At 48.8% G+C, this 16,402-nt stretch overlaps 9 protein-coding genes; 5 read left to right on the top strand and 4 right to left on the bottom strand.

Moving 5' to 3' along the window:
* Window positions 1–353: 353 nt before the first annotated feature.
* FFUJ_02045 (related to 3-oxoacyl-[acyl-carrier-protein] reductase) lies at window positions 354–1,243 on the bottom strand (the record flags this gene model as incomplete). XM_023576339.1 has 3 exons in its annotated part: window positions 354–837; window positions 891–1,127; window positions 1,182–1,243. The coding sequence occupies 3 exons, from the start codon at window positions 1,241–1,243 to the stop codon at window positions 354–356; spliced, it is 783 nt and encodes a 260-aa protein (XP_023423558.1).
* A 536-nt stretch (window positions 1,244–1,779) lies between these two features.
* FFUJ_02046 (probable monoamine oxidase N) lies at window positions 1,780–3,489 on the top strand (the record flags this gene model as incomplete). XM_023576228.1 has 6 exons in its annotated part: window positions 1,780–1,846; window positions 1,895–1,963; window positions 2,011–2,079; window positions 2,127–2,273; window positions 2,331–3,190; window positions 3,241–3,489. 6 exons carry the CDS (start codon window positions 1,780–1,782, stop codon window positions 3,487–3,489), a joined length of 1,461 nt encoding a protein of 486 aa, XP_023423557.1.
* Window positions 3,490–4,238: 749 nt separating this feature from the next.
* FFUJ_02047 (related to HNM1-Choline permease) lies at window positions 4,239–6,163 on the bottom strand (the record flags this gene model as incomplete). XM_023576117.1 has 7 exons in its annotated part: window positions 4,239–4,359; window positions 4,412–4,770; window positions 4,829–4,887; window positions 4,939–5,123; window positions 5,176–5,464; window positions 5,515–5,736; window positions 5,791–6,163. The coding sequence occupies 7 exons, from the start codon at window positions 6,161–6,163 to the stop codon at window positions 4,239–4,241; spliced, it is 1,608 nt and encodes a 535-aa protein (XP_023423556.1).
* A 572-nt stretch (window positions 6,164–6,735) lies between these two features.
* Window positions 6,736–7,544, top strand: FFUJ_02048 (galactoside O-acetyltransferase family protein; the record flags this gene model as incomplete). XM_023576006.1 has 3 exons in its annotated part: window positions 6,736–6,836; window positions 6,896–7,132; window positions 7,184–7,544. The coding sequence occupies 3 exons, from the start codon at window positions 6,736–6,738 to the stop codon at window positions 7,542–7,544; spliced, it is 699 nt and encodes a 232-aa protein (XP_023423555.1).
* Window positions 7,545–7,715: 171 nt separating this feature from the next.
* On the bottom strand, window positions 7,716–8,129 carry FFUJ_02049 (uncharacterized protein; the record flags this gene model as incomplete). The annotated part of the gene is made up of 1 exon (XM_023575895.1): window positions 7,716–8,129. The coding sequence occupies one exon, from the start codon at window positions 8,127–8,129 to the stop codon at window positions 7,716–7,718; it is 414 nt and encodes a 137-aa protein (XP_023423554.1).
* A 641-nt stretch (window positions 8,130–8,770) lies between these two features.
* Window positions 8,771–10,216, top strand: FFUJ_02050 (related beta-lactamase; the record flags this gene model as incomplete). XM_023575783.1 has 5 exons in its annotated part: window positions 8,771–9,158; window positions 9,210–9,632; window positions 9,692–9,769; window positions 9,825–10,100; window positions 10,152–10,216. The coding sequence occupies 5 exons, from the start codon at window positions 8,771–8,773 to the stop codon at window positions 10,214–10,216; spliced, it is 1,230 nt and encodes a 409-aa protein (XP_023423553.1).
* Window positions 10,217–10,736: 520 nt separating this feature from the next.
* On the top strand, window positions 10,737–12,072 carry FFUJ_02051 (uncharacterized protein; the record flags this gene model as incomplete). XM_023575672.1 has 2 exons in its annotated part: window positions 10,737–11,152; window positions 11,208–12,072. The coding sequence occupies 2 exons, from the start codon at window positions 10,737–10,739 to the stop codon at window positions 12,070–12,072; spliced, it is 1,281 nt and encodes a 426-aa protein (XP_023423552.1).
* Window positions 12,073–12,529: 457 nt separating this feature from the next.
* FFUJ_02052 (uncharacterized protein) lies at window positions 12,530–13,680 on the top strand (the record flags this gene model as incomplete). XM_023575561.1 has 3 exons in its annotated part: window positions 12,530–12,739; window positions 12,790–13,042; window positions 13,103–13,680. 3 exons carry the CDS (start codon window positions 12,530–12,532, stop codon window positions 13,678–13,680), a joined length of 1,041 nt encoding a protein of 346 aa, XP_023423551.1.
* A 238-nt stretch (window positions 13,681–13,918) lies between these two features.
* FFUJ_02053 (probable acetyl-CoA synthetase) lies at window positions 13,919–16,165 on the bottom strand (the record flags this gene model as incomplete). XM_023575450.1 has 6 exons in its annotated part: window positions 13,919–14,383; window positions 14,436–14,696; window positions 14,745–15,904; window positions 15,954–15,980; window positions 16,032–16,055; window positions 16,111–16,165. The coding sequence occupies 6 exons, from the start codon at window positions 16,163–16,165 to the stop codon at window positions 13,919–13,921; spliced, it is 1,992 nt and encodes a 663-aa protein (XP_023423550.1).
* Window positions 16,166–16,402: the final 237 nt, after the last annotated feature.

Genomic DNA, 16,402 nt, shown 5'->3' with positions numbered 1-16,402 from the left:
AGGTTTTTAGTACTATCGACTACGGGAGCCAAACCGTTACAGTGTGTATCTTAGTGGCGAATGTCCACCAGGCATTTGGAGATAGACCTGACGAGCAGGGGAGGAACCCTGAATGATTCTGCGTATTGCCTGGTAATTTCTATGTATTAAAAGTGTTCCGATTGGTCATGGAACGAGCCATTGAGCCCGAAGCGTCATAATACCACGATGTCAGCTTGGAGTTTACATAAAGTCACTATACGGTAAGTTGTCTTATCACATGCTTCATCCAACATGGCATTGCTTCAATCTCAGTTCATTCATTGATTCATCAATTTGTCTCTACATTTATTGATCCAAACTAAAGAGCTAATCTAATTGTAAAGACCACCGTTGGCAGAAAGAACAGATCCCGTCGTCCACTTCGCATCATCCGTGCAGAGGAACGCAACCAGAGGCGCAATATCACTAACCTCGCCAACACGCGCCGCGGCAGGCGTAGAGTCAATCAGCGGCTGCATATCCTTAAGGAACTGCTCATCGCTCTGGAACCATTGATCTGTAGCAATAGGACCAGGGTTCACGCAGTTCACAGTGATGCCGTGAGATTGACCAAGCTCTTTGGCCCAGACACGAACGAGAGCTTCATCAGCTGCCTTGGTAGCGGCGTAGACAGTCTGCCCAGCGACACCGAGACGTGCTCCTGCTGACGAGATGAAGACGATTCTGCCTCCCTTGGGGAGATGAGGCTCTGCGGCCTTTGTCAGGAAGATGGGGCCCTTGACGTTGGCGTCAAAGTGACGAGTGTAGAATTCCTCGGTTGTGTCTACCAGGTTGGCCTCGTTTCCTTGAGCAGCGCTAAAATCCGTGTCAGTAGCTGCTATTTGGCTCTTTCATCAAACCAGACTTACTTGTGAATGAGGATCTCAATCTTGCCAGTTGAGCTGATCTTGAGCGCAGCGTCAATCAATTTAGGAATCTCAGCAGTCTTGCTAACATCGGCCTGGACAACAATAGCCTTTGTGCCATTGGCTTCAATCTCTTGAGCGACCTTCTCAGCTCGCTCTCGGCTGCCGTCAGAGACGTAGTTGACCACCACGTTGGCGCCTCGCTTGCCAAGAAGGATAGCAATGCCGGCCCCAAGACCGCTGAAATACATTAGTCAAGGAGTGTACTCGCCTGGGGTTGCCGAGGTAACTTACCGGGACGCGCCAGTGACAATGGCAGTCTTGCCAGTCAGTTCGAGACCAGTAAAGTCAGGCATGTTTGAGAATAAAGTACACTAAAGTTATGCGAGTGGTGTGTTGCGGTGTGATATGATACGGTATAGCTTGGATATGGTCTGACTCTTTCGACGAGCTGTGGTTCGAGATTTTATGAACAGAAGCTGGAGAGCATTTAGTCTCGACGCCATAATTATCATGACCATGGATATGGAAGTTGCAGTAACTACCTAATGCGGTATTAAGACATCGGAGACTCCGCTGAAGCCACTTTGCGTGCGGAGCTCTCGTTACTACCTAAATAGGAACTAAGGACAGCTTCAACCCCACAGAGTCCACGATAGGAAATAGTGTCAACCTCACGATGGGGCCGATTGTGGAATTTGCCGGGTTGGAGATGGCTTGAGAATCCACTACTGATTGGAGTAGCTTTGACCAGCCCGGAAGAGCTAGATAAAGCTAAGGCGGGTTTATCACCATCCAAGCTAACTTGGACTCCAAGCTTTCAACTTCGAATCCTGCAACTCTAAGAGTTTCTTCATTCTTTGCCAATTATTCTCATTTCAATTTGTTCACAATGACACCCAAGACTAAGGACGGTCATATTTGGGAGCCGAGCACTGGCTTTCAGAAGGGACTCGAGAGTGACGCTGTTATCTCACCTTAGCGATCGGTCTCTTCGGCCAACCAAGTCTACGATGTTATTGTCATTGGAGCTGGATATGCTGGTTTGGCGGCAGCTCGCGACCTCAGTCAATTGAGTATGTAGCAGCAAGCTTGTTAAGTGAACCACCCTGACATTTTGCAGATCATTCTGTTCTACTGCTTGAAGCACGCGATCGAATTGGCGGCAGGACATATACTGCCAAGAAAGATGGTGAGAAGGACATTACTACATCTAAAGAATTCACTAACAGCTTGAAGGGTTTCTCTACGAAATGGGAGGAACTTGGGTGACTCATCATATGGGTTACTTATTTAGAGAGATGACGCGTTATAACATGGACCGCGATCTTATAACGACGGGAAGTCCAGACATGCACAAAGGGTACTACACTATTGACGTACCAGGTATGAACATAATCGATTTCACTTTCACTCCATGTCACTGACGCGAGACCATCACAGGAGCTACACCTCGTAAGCTCAGCCACGAAGAAGCCGGCACAATGCAAGCCAAAGCCTGGGACATGTTCGTCAACGTCGACGGCCAATTCGGCCGCACCATCTGCCCTCTCCCCCACGCCCAGCTTGACAACCCCATCGTCGATCGATCTACCGTTGAGAAGTGGGATCAACTATCCTGCCACGACCGCTTCGAAGAGATCAAGCATAAACTTACAGCCGAGGAACAAGGCCTCTTAGTATCTCTACTACTTCACATCTCAGGTGGAAGAATGAAGGAGTCTAGTCTTTGGGATATGATTCGCTCACATGCTTTACTAATGCACAGCTCTGATAACTTTGCTGATGTGTGGTTGAGATATAAGCTGAGAGATGGCCAGACTGCACTTGCGAAGCGAATGTTTGAAGAAGCTACTGGAGATGGGCTGGAGTATGCCTTCTCCACGCAAGTCAAGTCGATCGCACAGGAATCATCTGGTGACGGCCCGATCACTGTGACTAGTAGCAATGGGGACGTCTTCCGAGCGAAGAAGATCATCAACACCATTCCTCTCAACGTCTTGAAGGATATCGAGTTCTCGCCTCCACTCACGCGACGTCGGCAGGATGCCATCAACATCGGTCATGTGAACCAGATGACCAAGGTTCATGCTGATGTGAGCAACAAGGAACTTGAGAGATGGAATGGAATGAAGTTCCCTGGTCTTTTGATGTATGGCTACGGCGATGGCGTGCTGCCAAACGGCGATGTCCACGTCGTTGCTTTTGGTGCAGACGAGCGGGATACCTTCATCCCCGAGAACAATGCAGCACAGACCATTGAAGCTCTCAACAAAATCCATCCGATGGATGTCAAGAGACTAGTAAGGTGCCCATCCTCAACTGTGAAGGCTTTATTACTGACAAAAGGAAGATGCTGCATAATTGGGCTACAGATCCTTACTCAAAGGGAGGTCCTGCCTGGTGGCAGCCAGGCTACATGTCAAAATACCATGATGAGCTCCAGAGTCGACACGGTAATGTCTTTTTTGCCTCGGCCGATTGGGCTCATGGCTGGAGAGCTGCTATTGATGGTGCTTTGGAGCAAGGTTGTCTGAATGCGCAGGTTGCTCATCGCGAGGTCGTTGCTTCAAAGAAGAAGGCTGGTGGTAGTAAGCTTTGAAGAGGCGAGACTGACTACTGTCGAAGTGTGGAGCGGAGCTATGTATCATAAAAGTAGCAGAAAGATGTAGCATATATTTTGAAAGTCAATAGAAGGATTCATCCCTTTTTGTTCATCTTCTCCGCCACCCAGTGGGTTTCCTGCAATACGGTATAATGCAGATTGTGGTCTAGATATGTTATGCGTACTTGACACCATTTACCCGGAGCTCATAATATCACACCAAAATCCAAGAGTCTGTATTTCCGCACCAGACTTAAACATAGGTCTAAAACTCTGAATAATATGCTTCGAATATTCGATAAGAAGCTAGGGACGAATAAAACTCAGGACCTTGATCTTACATGACAAAGAGACTTAGTCTAACTTGGCCAAGTTTAGGATTTCCTTACTAAGTGTATTTAAATACTTTATACTAAGCTCTCTGCTGTATGAGGGAGAACAAAGCTCGAACTCGCATAAAGTCCTTGCAAAACCTTTACAAAGTCCATGTTGATGCATCTTATCACTTTGCTGGCGTGCTGAGACTTTTGGTATGATATTGGAAAAGTCTAATTTGAGGGACGATGAGACTTCTGTGATAGAATTCTCACATGCTTGTTACCATTTGCTTTGGGCGCCTCCTTGGGCGCCTCCTTCTAATGCGCCTATTAAAATACAGTCTAAACAAGGCCAAGCATGCGGCTTGACCTACCTGAAATTGCATCTCCATCGTAAGAAAGCTATGAATAGCTACCAAGTTTTCACCTCTACTCAGGACGGCTCAAACCCAACATTTCGTAGTCGATGGCGGGGCCATCGAAGTAGCGACGAACAGTGAACCAAAGACCAACCAAGATAATCATCATACATCCGAGTACAACGCACACGCTAAAACAGTCATTAGTAATATTAGACACATCTAAATGGCAGTGCAACTTACTAATTCATCGACCCCGCAGTCACAGGAATGGCATTAGGGAAGCAAATAAAGATACCGATCGTGGTGACCCAGAGAGGAGTCCAGGCATTGCAGAGATAGCCCCCGACTTTGCCGAGTTTAAAAGGTCTTATGGGAAGCTTGTTCTCTCGTCCATGGATAAGAGTGATAGCTTGAGGGACGGCGTACGAGATGTTCACACCAAGAACTGCAGTGGTGATGATGGAGTTGAAGGCTTGGCTGCTGGCCATGTATAACAGTCCATAGATAATGCAGAACCCAACAGACAGCAGAGTCGTGCGGACGGGGAAGCCGAGAGAGAGTGAGATGTGATTCCAGTAGTTGGAGTATGGGAGTCCACGCTAAATAGCTAGATCAGCATGATTCAAGACATTGAAAGTAAAGAAGATGGAGACTTACATCTCGTGAAAAGGCCCAAGTCAAGCGGCCACATGTGATCCACTGGCTAGGCATACATGCTTACACTGTTAGCTGAAGGTTTAAAATCCCGTCAATATTACGAAACGTACTGTAAAATATGACCACAAGAAGAGACTGGAGTCCAAGTGCAGCTGACTTGCTGCCAGTAGCCTGATGAAAGACTTCAAGACTTGGAAGATGTGCCGCCCTGACAGCATCGAGATCCTTGATGACAAACATCATGGCCAAGATGAACGGGACCGAGGTAAGCAGACCAATAATCATGGTGAGGTTCCTGCAAAGCCTTTTAGAGTTCGGTCTGAATAATCTTGATATTGCGGACTTACATTGCTCGAGGAATGGCCTTGCCCGGGTGGTGCATTTCCTCAGCGACGTGGGTCACCGCATCCATGCTAGCGAAAGCGTACATGGCGTTGCCGATACTCATGACCCATGCAACTCCATCTGGCCAGCCACTTGTTCCGTCGAATGTAGTGATGAAGCTTGGGTGGTTGTACCCATCGCTCATGGCAAGAATCGTTATGGTGACGACGACGAAGCCGAGGACGGATATCGCGAGACATGCTTGCGTCCACTTTCCGAGATGCTTTTGTGGGATTGTGAAGATGGGGATGACTGTAGGTGTCAGCACGATGACTACGGCACGGGATTCGGGGAAGGCTCACGTGTGATCAGGATGAGGCCTATGTATAGCAAGTATGAATGCCAGTTCTGAGGTTGGTAACCAGGGTTGACAAAGAGGACCATGCCAATGATGCACTGCACGTTGTTTGAGATGCCAGAGCAGGTAATCACCCACCAACCAAGAACGCTGATTATTCCCACAGCAAAGGCGGCAAAACGTCGATATCTCTTGGGAGCGAGTATGTACGTAAAGTGATATTGTCCTATCATTTCCAAACTCGTTAGTCAATTGCCTCCGAGGGAAACAACGAGCTTACCTCCTGAAGACGGAAACGCCGAAGCTTGCTCCGCAAGGCCAAGAATTATAAGCCACTGCACCGCGCAAGCGACTATCAGCCCAAACACAGTGGCTTGGGCACCTCCGTAGAGAAGACTCTGTCCGAAACAGCTGGCGTATGAAACCCAAGAGTTGGTGATACTGAAGCCAAGACCAAGCGTTCCCAGTAGATCAAACGATCGTCTCATCACGGGGGCGTGGCCCTGAGCGAGGAGGATATTGTCGTCGACTGCATCAGGGCTCTTTGTGAAAGATTCGACATTTTCGACTCTGCCGACATCAACATCGTAGTTGTTCGTGGCGTTGATGTCGGACTTGTTGTCGCAGTTTTGGGCTTCTGTGCTCTGAGCCATCGTGAACTGTGTAAGGATGAGGTTGATGAGATGTGAGAGTCAGATTGAGTCAGGAGTCAAGGTAATATACTTTCCGCTGTCCTATTTCCAACGGCCAGGCCGGCTAGTCGGAATCACTACAGCCAAGCAAACCTACAGCCAATGGAAGTTCAGATACGTATCAACAAGACCTGTATCTCCCCCGCAATCTATCCCTCCGTTAATCAAGATTAGAACCCCCAGAACGCGGGGGAAATCATGGAGCCCGTTGAGTTGGGCTATCTCGGCATTGCGGTGCATCACTCAAAGAATGGGCCTTTGCCGATAAGCTTTACCCTCTCGTGAAGAGTTGGCACTGTGTGGGGTAGACTTGTTTTTTCGTGGGTCACGTCTTAATTCCGTTTCTGGTAATAAGCCCTCACCTTCTCCACGCTTAAAAGATCAGACGTGTTTCTCCAACTTGGAAAGGTACCAGCTCCGTATCTACCTCGACAATCAGACAGTATAACTTTCCTCTGAAAATCTCATATCGCCATCACTTGCTATCTATTAGCCTTGAGTCAAAAACTGCTCAAACCCCACGGTACTCCATCATGGCCAAGCAACAGAAAGATAATGAGATCATCGAAATCGCCAAGGGTCTCAAGGGTACTCCATGGTGCGACGAGTACGAGAAGATGATCTCTGGCATGCTGTAAGTACAATATACAGCTTGATACCTTACCGTTGCATCATTTCTGACCGTGGGGCTAGCTACAACCCCCTGGTTCCCGATCTATTGGACGGCCGCCACAGAGCGCGCGGTCTGGCGTACAAGTACAACAACATTGACCCCAGCGCTGGCACTCGTGAGGAGATCGATAACAAGCGGGCTCAGATGCTGTCGGAGATGCTCGGAAAGGTCGGCAAGGGGACGTACATTGAGACACCTTTCATGCCTGACTACGGAAGCAATGTCTCCATCGGCGAGAACTGCTTCATGAACTTTGGGTAAGTCTGCAACTACGCGAGTTAACAGAGCAATGACTAATCCATTTTCAGCTTGACCATTCTAGATACCAGCCTCGTCATCATCGGTGACCGTGTCCAGATGGGTCCCAACGTACACATCTACACCGCAGGCCACGAGACAAGTGTTCTATCCAGGATCAAGTTCGTCGAGTTCGGACATCCCATCCGCATTGAGGACGACTGCTGGATCGGTGGCAATGTGGTTATCCTCCCTGGCGTAACCATTGGCCGAGGCTGCACTGTTGGCGCTGGGGCGGTGGTCACCAAGAGTCTGCCCCCTTACTCGATCGCCCTAGGCGCCCCTGCAAAGGTGGTCAAGACGATACAGAGTGTGGAGGAGGAGTTGGCGGATCCTAGCAATCCTTACCGAAACATGCCTGATCGAGAATAAATAGTTGTTTAGCATTTTGGGTTTAGTACCGGAAATAGAAATGTTGATTGTATGTAACTTGTCGTTTTAACGAGTATCTGTTGAAATGTGTTTATACTCGTTATAGCTAGTTTATGCATCGCTGTTCCTTCCTTGTGCCTATTTCTTCACCATGACATCTCCATAGCCCCTTTAGTTAGCGATCGCCTCAGCTTGTACTTCAACATGCATCCCCGGATTAACAAGCCCAGCCACAACAACCGAGGTCAAAGTCGGAGTATGTCCCGGATAGCGTTCGCGAAAGATACCAAGCAGCGTTGCCTCATCCTCAGCTCGGGTAAAGTAAGCCACCAGCTTATGAGCTGAAGCAAGACCCTTAGCAGCGCCCGCATTCTTGAGCGCTGCATCAAGACAGTCAAACACAGCGTTAAACTCGGCTTCTATAGAGCTAGTAACGAGTTGACCAGTATTGATGTCTACGCCAACATGGCCTGTCGTTATGACAAGAGAGCCTGATAGTGGGATCGTGGCGGTTGTTGCGAGTGATGCGGAGCGGAGCATTTCTCCTACTGGGCCGGGGAGGAATTGATAGCGGACTGAACACATGTTGACAATGAAGTAGTAGTTTTGGTTGCTGTTTGTTGCTAAGGATTGACCCTTGAAGCTGGTTGTTGCACTTGGCTTGGTGACTGCTAGAGTTACACTGTAGAGAAATGCCTTTTGTTATCAAGAACTAGCTGAGTCCCCGTTTTATCTCCAGATAAACTTACACGGTTTGTTGACTTGTATGTAAATGGTGTTTAGTCTCTGTAGCTTATCGCGCGTGTAGCCTAACTTTATTCCTAATTGGGTAATAACCTCAACTCCATTCTTGGTGTTTGATCCCCGCACTTGTTCCTGTCAGTGACTCTGTTCTCCGTTGCATCCGATTGACGATACTGGTAATTGTGCTGTTTCTATCTTGGGGTTTCATTTTAATCAGTACGAAGTGCTAGATCGGCAAAGCTGTTCTTATAGCCTGTAGAGAGTCGAGCGCTACCGACCAAGTCACAACCAGTCAAGCACCCGTCCCGATACCATCCGATCTAGACTATTCCAAATTCATACACTCTCAACCATGTCTGTACTATCACACGATATTCAATCCAGGCTTCGTGGTATTATCGACGAGTACACAGCTGGGGGCACCGAATGCAAGATTCCAGGCTTCGTGGTATTATCGACGAGTACACAGCTGGGGGCACCGAATGCAAGATTCCAGGCTTCGTGGTATTATCGACGAGTACACAGCTGGGGGCACCGAATGCAAGATTCCAGGCCTCGTCTACTCAGCGTTCAGAAATGATGGCGAACCAATCTTTCAGCATTATTCTGGCTTGAGGGGAGTCACCTCAGAAAGCCCCATGTCAGAAGAGACTATCTTCTTCATAGCATCTTTCACAAAACTGGCGACTTCAATCGCGTGCATGCAACTCGTCGAGCAAGGGAAATTGCGCTTAGATGATGCGGATCAAGTTGAAGCCATCTGCCCTGAGCTACGGAACGTCAAGGTGTTGACTCGGAACGAGCATGGGAAACTTGAGCTTGTTGAGAAAGTTAGAGGAATTACTCTTCGGATGCTTCTCACTCACACAGGTACGACCTAAATCACTCAGTGACGGAATATGAGCACTGACGATTGGCCAGCTGGCTTCGGATACGCCTTTGAGGATGAGAAGCTGGCCGAGTCTAGTCGCCCGATTGGCTTTGATGACTTCTCGGGAGAAGCAATTGACACAGCAAATCGACCTCTAGTGAACCAGCCTGGAGATACGTTCCAATATGGTGTCTCGATGGACTGGGTTGGTATGATAATCGAACGCACGTACAATAAATCACTTGAGGAAGTCTTCAAAGAGAACATCTTCCAGCCATTGGGAATGGACCACGTCACTTTCCATCCTTCACAAGAGGACAAGAGAAATCTTGCGTATATGCATCGCAGGAGCCCAAATGGCAGATTGAGTACCACAGATCACTTTTATCGGCGGCCGCTTCTTGCTCGAGATGGCGAGAAGGTTCCGTGTGCAGGCGGTCATGGTTGCTTTGGAAGACCAGCAGAGTTTGGACGTAAGTCGTAAGTTCAGATGCCACTCATCCTGCTCGTCGTCTCGCTCATTGTATTACAGGAATTATATCACTGTTGTTGAACAACGGCGTGGATGCAAAATCAGGAGTTCAACTACTCAAAGCTGAGACTGTCAATGGTAAGTTCATCTCTGGTAGATACTCCACCCAGCCTGCACTGACATATTTCCCTAGACATGTTCACTGATCAAATCCCCGATAAACCACGCTTCAGCAACCTCAGCGTCCCCGTGGCCAAGCCAGAACTGGCAAATCCAACCCCCTTAACTCCAATGCCGGATGATCACACTGAAGGCTGGGGCTTATCATTTTCTATCAATCACTTCCCAGAGTCAACTGGTCGTGCAGCTGGGTCAGCATCTTGGGAAGGGTTGGCTAATCTCTTCTGGTTCGCTGATCGCAAGAATAATATCGGCGGTATTATTGCCAGCCAGATTCTTCCATATGGCGGTAAGTCAACCAGGTGAATTGAAGGGGTTCTTTGCTGACTCAAAGCCCAAGACGCCATGGTGCTGGAGTGCTCGGAACGGGTAGAGACGGAATTATACAAGGCGTTGCAAGCCTAGATACAATCAGGTCCCTTTTGTAAAGATGCTTTGCTCTGTTGATAGAGACCTTTGCTTTCAAGATCACATCATAAGTATGTTCTCTTCGCTTGATCAACCTGTCTGTACAATTGGAGATGCAACTCGGGCATACCAAGTCACATCCCATTATTAAGGGTACTCGATGAAAGTGAAACCTCATATCCCCGAGCGTTGTTAAACCTCGCGTACTGCACAGCCTCGTGGAATGTTGAATTCACTGTTTTTTCTCCCTAGAGGGTCATCAATCTTGGCTGGAGCCTGTTGGCCCCACACCGGCGGTTGCCGGCCAGATCCGCACCAATAACCAACGACGCATAAACGCCCTGTAAGGTAGTCCAGGTCTCACATTCCTGACATTGCTGCTTGCTTATTGGACATAGCTTTATAGTCAGCGTGGCGAATGCGGCATTAAATAAGCGACCGCATGCCCTTGTTACCAAGCTCATTTCCGCCCCCTCTGTCAATAGTACTTACTTGTTCGGAGTAAGACGCGGCGATAATGGCAGATGGGCTCAGTGTTGCTTCTGGGGTATTGGCTCTGGTGACGTTCGCCTTTCAGTCGAGCACTGTTCTTTACAAGACTGTCCGCAGTTACAAAACCCAGGACGCCAACGCGCGCGCACTCAAAAATGAGCTGAATGATCTCACTGGAGTGCTGCACTCGCTCCTCGAGACAGTTACAAATTACCCTGACCTCAATTTCGACTGTCTTGAATTACCCCTGCTACGCTGTGGAAAGACTTGCGAGGAGTATGGCAAGCTTATTGCTCGGTGCACAAAACATTCTAATGGGACCCGGCCAAGTTTCCGGGACTGGATTGGCCAGCAGTATCTGAAGGGTGACATCACAGACTTTAGAGACATGCTTGCGGGATACAAGTCCACTATTAATATAGCATTGGCCAATGCAAATATGTGCGGTTTCTCAATCAAGGTCAACGCATGGAATCAACTAACTTTACTCCCATAGAACTATCACGGCTGTTACACGCAATGTCATCGACGAATACAAGGACATGATAGATGATACAACCGCCGACCTCCAAAAGCACATGCAGCGGCTCGATGAGAGAGCACGTAGCCTGGCCGTCCCTCCGGCTGAGAGCGTCGAGTCTGACAGCACTGACTGGCTTGCTCTGTTCGAAGAGAAAGAAAGCACACGAAAGGGGCTCCAGATCTGCACTGAGCTATCTTTGCACATCGAGGCACTCGAATCAACATCCAGCGAGAACCCACAGTTCTCCAAACAGCCTTCGGCAGATAAATATATCAAAAGTAGTCTAAGTTCTGCCAAGAGTTCCATTAGTACGTTGGAATCGCGTCTCAGAAGCCACGGAAGCGAAATCGATAAGAGGATGGATGCCATGAAGCTGAAAACGGACCTGTCTGAAGATGACATCAACGAACTGGCACAACTACGAGAGACCAAGGAAAGCATCCATCAATGCATGAACGTGGTTGCTCATGCCGGCGAGGATTTGGCCAAGGAGCGAGCTAACGTCTTTGAAGACATCACAATGGCTGACAATGCGTACGGTATCACAGTTTCAACCGTGAAGGATCTGGTGTTCGCAAGGCGAGTCAATGTGCAAGGCCAGGCGCGTTATGTGGGTGGGCAAATAGACGAGGCAAGCTATAACGCAACCATCACCGCACTCACCGACTTGGACCGAGGAAGCGTACACTATGGCGGGCGGGATACTTCATCGGTGTCTTCGAAAGACGAAGTGGCCAACAAGGCCATGATATCCCGAGCCTTTCTTGACCGTCATGGTCCTGGCGTTAAACTTGAACCGTCTGGTGTGTCTGCCAAGCCTTCTGGGTCAACTCCATGAGGGTCACAGTAACCACGAAAGCTTGGTTTCTGTCAAGAGTAGTAGTAGTTTGAGATTAAATTACAAGAGATTTACGAAGTAATAGGTCATAGATATCATATTTGTATATATTTCTTTTGCCTAGGTCCTATCTCACTATTATACAGGGACTATCTGTAGGTTCAACTCTGCTCTCTTGAAAGATGAGATTACTCGAAGGACATGGCAGAGGCGTTGCTTGAATCTCGTTCTGTGCTAATCCCAGATCAGGTAAGAAGCCATTGGGCGGGGTTTCGGTAAGTGCCGCCATTTCTGAGCCTACTAGCCTCAGTTGGAAATTGGCTATTACCTCAAACAGCACTTGGAGAACGACGCAAGCGCGCTTTTCTCCTTTCACTCTTTACGCATACTACATAGCCAAGGCGGTTGAACAATCCGTAAATCTGAAGGTCATATCATAGCCTGACGCAGTGACAATATGGCACCTCAGTCCGAGGAGCGTGACGCTCAGTTCAACGCCCTCATTAATGTCCTACACAGTGTCAAAAGCGACATTTTCGATCCCTTCACCATCACTCGAACATACTATGAGTCTGCAGGAGTTCAAATCGGTGTCGATATTTTGATACCTCGCCGCCTCAAAAGCCAGAACCCACCAGTCATAGTCAGGATTCACGGCGGCTTTTTGGTATGCAAGCTTCATTTTGGCACTAAACATTGAACTGACTTCTTTACTAGATAACTGGCTCCAGTTTGTTTCCTGCTTGGTTCTCCAAATGGGTCCTTGACTTTGCAGAGGAGCAAGATGCCGTTATCATCAGTCCAAACTATAGACTTCTTCCTGAGGTGAAGGGCCGGGATATCATTCATGACATGGGCAACTTCTGGAATTGGCTGCATTCTGGAGGACCTTCCCGTCATCTTGCAGCGATTGGGCAACACAAGCTTCAACTGAACCTTGCCAGGACCCTTCTTGTAGGCGAAAGTGCTGGTAAGCTCAGTTTATCGAACTCCATTGTTATCATTCGCTAACGTTCTGGACTTGTCGAAGGCGGTTACCTGGCTCTGCAATCTGTTCTATCAGGTTTTGTCAGGCCCAAGGCAATTATCGCCCTTTATCCAATGGTCGACATGAAAGCAGCTCACTTCACCAAGTATTACGACAAGTCAATCGTTGGTGTGCCAAACTATCCTAACGAAGATGTTGACAAGTTCCTTTCCGTCAATGTTGTGAAGCCCGCAATCACGGAGGCGGATCCACCTGTAAGACTTGACTCGGCGATGGCGGTTGTTCACAATGGACGCTATCTGGAACTTCTTGGTGAGGATCCTGACTTGTTCGTCCTTGAGCGAATTAAGAAGGTGGCCTTGACCTCCTCAAATTATGAAAAGTCTTTGTTTCCGCCACTATTTCTACTTCACGGCGAGGGGGATACCGCAGTGCCTGTCGATGGTACACGGAAGCTAGTAGATTACCTGCAACGGTTTGACCCAAATACACAGATTCACTTAGCTATCAGACCTGGAGACCATGGGTTTGACTTTAAGGCTACCATCGATGAGCCTTGGTTGAGGGAAGGGTTAGATTTTGTCGTCGGTTCATGGCTAGATAGCAAGAGTCTTATATAGACGACAATGACCCAAATAGCTCTTCTCGTCTCTGTCTGAGGTATGACATAAGGAGACTGTAGATGCACCTTGAGAATGAGAGTGCAATTGTTAGCAAACGTGGCCCAGAATATATGGCATCATCTTCTATTGGATTATTACAAGTTATAAAGACAGTGGGTTGAGAGCAATACTCTAATCATGACCCTTCCAAGAAACATTTTAACCACAATCCCTTCCTTCATTCCATTCTGTCCCATTAACCGCTCTTATGCACAACACCAATAATCTTCTCAACAACAGAAGGATCCGAAAGCGTTGTGATATCCCCCAACTGATCCTGCTCGCCCATAACCACCTTCCTCAAAACACGACGCATGATCTTTCCGGACCGAGTCTTGGGCAAATCAACCACCATGAATATCTTCTTAGGCGCAGCAAAGGGGCCGATGTTGTTGCGGACCTGCAGTCTGAGCTCGGCGTGGACTTCTTCCTCCGAGGTTCGGAATGCTTCTTTGAGGCAGACGAAGGCGATGACCGATTGGCCTGTTACTTCGTCGGAGACGCCTACGACGGCGGATTCAGCGACCGCGGCGTGCTCGACCATTGCAGCTTCGATTTCGGCGGTTGAGAGGCGGTGGCCGCTGACGTTGATTACGTCGTCGACACGGCCGCGGATCCAGTAGAAGCCATCTTGGTCGCGGGCAGCTCCATCGCCAGTGAACTACAGAATGATCAGTATTTACTCAGCTAAATCAGATCGGTAAAGTACTCACGTAGTATCCGGGATACACCTTGAGATATGTCTCCTCGAATCGCTGGTGGTCGCCATAGACAGTTCGAGCCATGCTAGGCCATGAGGTCTTGAAAGCAAGAACACCTTCGACTCCGTTGCCGTGGATCTCAGCGCCAGAAACAGGGTCGATCAAGACTGTGTCGATGCCGAAGAATGGAAGACAAGCGGATCCAGGCTTGGTGGGTGTGACACCAGCGAGAGGGGTGACGGCGTGAGAGCCAGTCTCAGTTTGCCAGTATGTCTACTCGAGTTAGTCACCTCCATCGACGGTCATCTGAGGTCAACTTACATCAACAATGTGACATTCTCCCTTTCCAATAACATCGTAGTACCACTTCCAAATCTCAGGAGCAATAGGCTCACCAACTGAACCGAGAACTCGCAGACTGCTGGTGTCATGGTTGACAGGGTCGGATCCAGCTCTCTTCAGCAAGCGAAGGGCAGTAGGAGCGACATAGAAGTGGGTGATTTGGTGGTTCGCAATGATGTCCCAGAAACGGGAAGCATCAGGGAATGTCGGTGTTCCCTCAAAGACAACTGTAGAGACACCCAACAGGAGCGGAGCGTAGACAACGTAGGTGTGACCAGTGATCCAGCCAACGTCGCCGGCGCAGAAGTATCGATCGTTCTCGTGGATGTCAAACACATACTTTCCCGTTGCAGCAGCTCCAACCAGGAAGCCACCAGTAGTATGCAAAATACCCTTTGGCTTACCCGTTGAACCAGAGGTATACAGCAAAAACAGAGGATCCTCAGCGTCCATGGCCTCAGGAGGGATGTAGCTAGGCCACTTGGCAGTCTGTTCATGCCACCAATGATCCCGTCCCTCAGTCCACGAAACCTTAGCACCAGTTCTCTTGAAAACAAGTGTCTGAACACCCTCAAGCGGGCTCAGCGCTTCATCGACAATCTTCTTGATGCCGATTGTTCGACCGCCTCGCTGACTCTCATCAGCAGTGATGACGACCTTGCTCTTGGCGTTGACGACGCGATCTCGTAGCGAACCAGCTGAAAATCCAGCGAAGACAACAGAGTGAACAGCACCGATACGGGTGCAAGCAAGGATGGCGACGAGAGCTTCAGGGATCATGGGCATGTAGATAGCAACCGTATCGCCCTTTCGAACGCCAAGGTCCTTGAGAGCCCAGGAGACCTTGCTGACTTGCTTGAGCAGCTCGCCATATGTGATAGACCGACCGCCATTTCCATCGTCAGTCTCGTGGATGATAGCAACCCTGTTAGGATCCTTGAGCGCATGGCGGTCAACGCAGTTAAACGAAGCATTCAGCTTTCCGCCAAGGAACCAAGCTGGGTTGCCCTCGACTAGCGAGCCGCTCTTGACGGTGTGAAAGTCGTGATCCCATGTAAGGAGCTCACGAGCCAAGTTTCCCCAGAAAGCTTCAGGCTCCCTGATGGAGAGCTGATGCATCTGCTGGTACTCTTCCAAGCCTAGGTACTGTAAGCACGGTAGATATTTCCAGATTAGGATATAACTCACTGCCAATGTGAGGCTTGCTGGGGTGTCCTGAAGACGAGTTGTTAGTACGCAGCTATTTTACAGCATGGGTTCACGCACGTGCGAGCATCTTGTCGGGAAGATCTAACTCAATCTTAGTACAATCTCAAAACGTCAGCAAAACTATGTGAATACGTACACCATTCTTCGCCGTCACCATTGGTGACTGGCTGTGTCGATATGGGTTGACGCATGATGTAATCGTATGATGTACTTTTTTTCGTTATGCAATGAGTTGGGGGGTTGCTGGGAGCGCGTAGTGCGAAGCTTGGAATTTTATCGATATCGTGAAAAGTCGAGGTGACTGAAAGGGGAAAAGGGGTGAGCGGAGGTATTAGGTCAGCAGGATCCACGCACCCTTGTCAGTGTTGATTATGGTGATATGACGCAGTGGGCGGCAGTGGAAATCCTTGCCTTGTGATTGATTCACT

The sequence above is a fragment of the Fusarium fujikuroi genome, chromosome FFUJ_chr01, assembly GCF_900079805.1.
Source record: "Fusarium fujikuroi IMI 58289 draft genome, chromosome FFUJ_chr01".
Lineage (NCBI taxonomy): Eukaryota > Fungi > Ascomycota > Sordariomycetes > Hypocreales > Nectriaceae > Fusarium > Fusarium fujikuroi.
The sequence above is the reverse complement of the archived record's forward strand: the minus strand, read 5'-3'. Positions and strand labels throughout refer to the sequence as shown.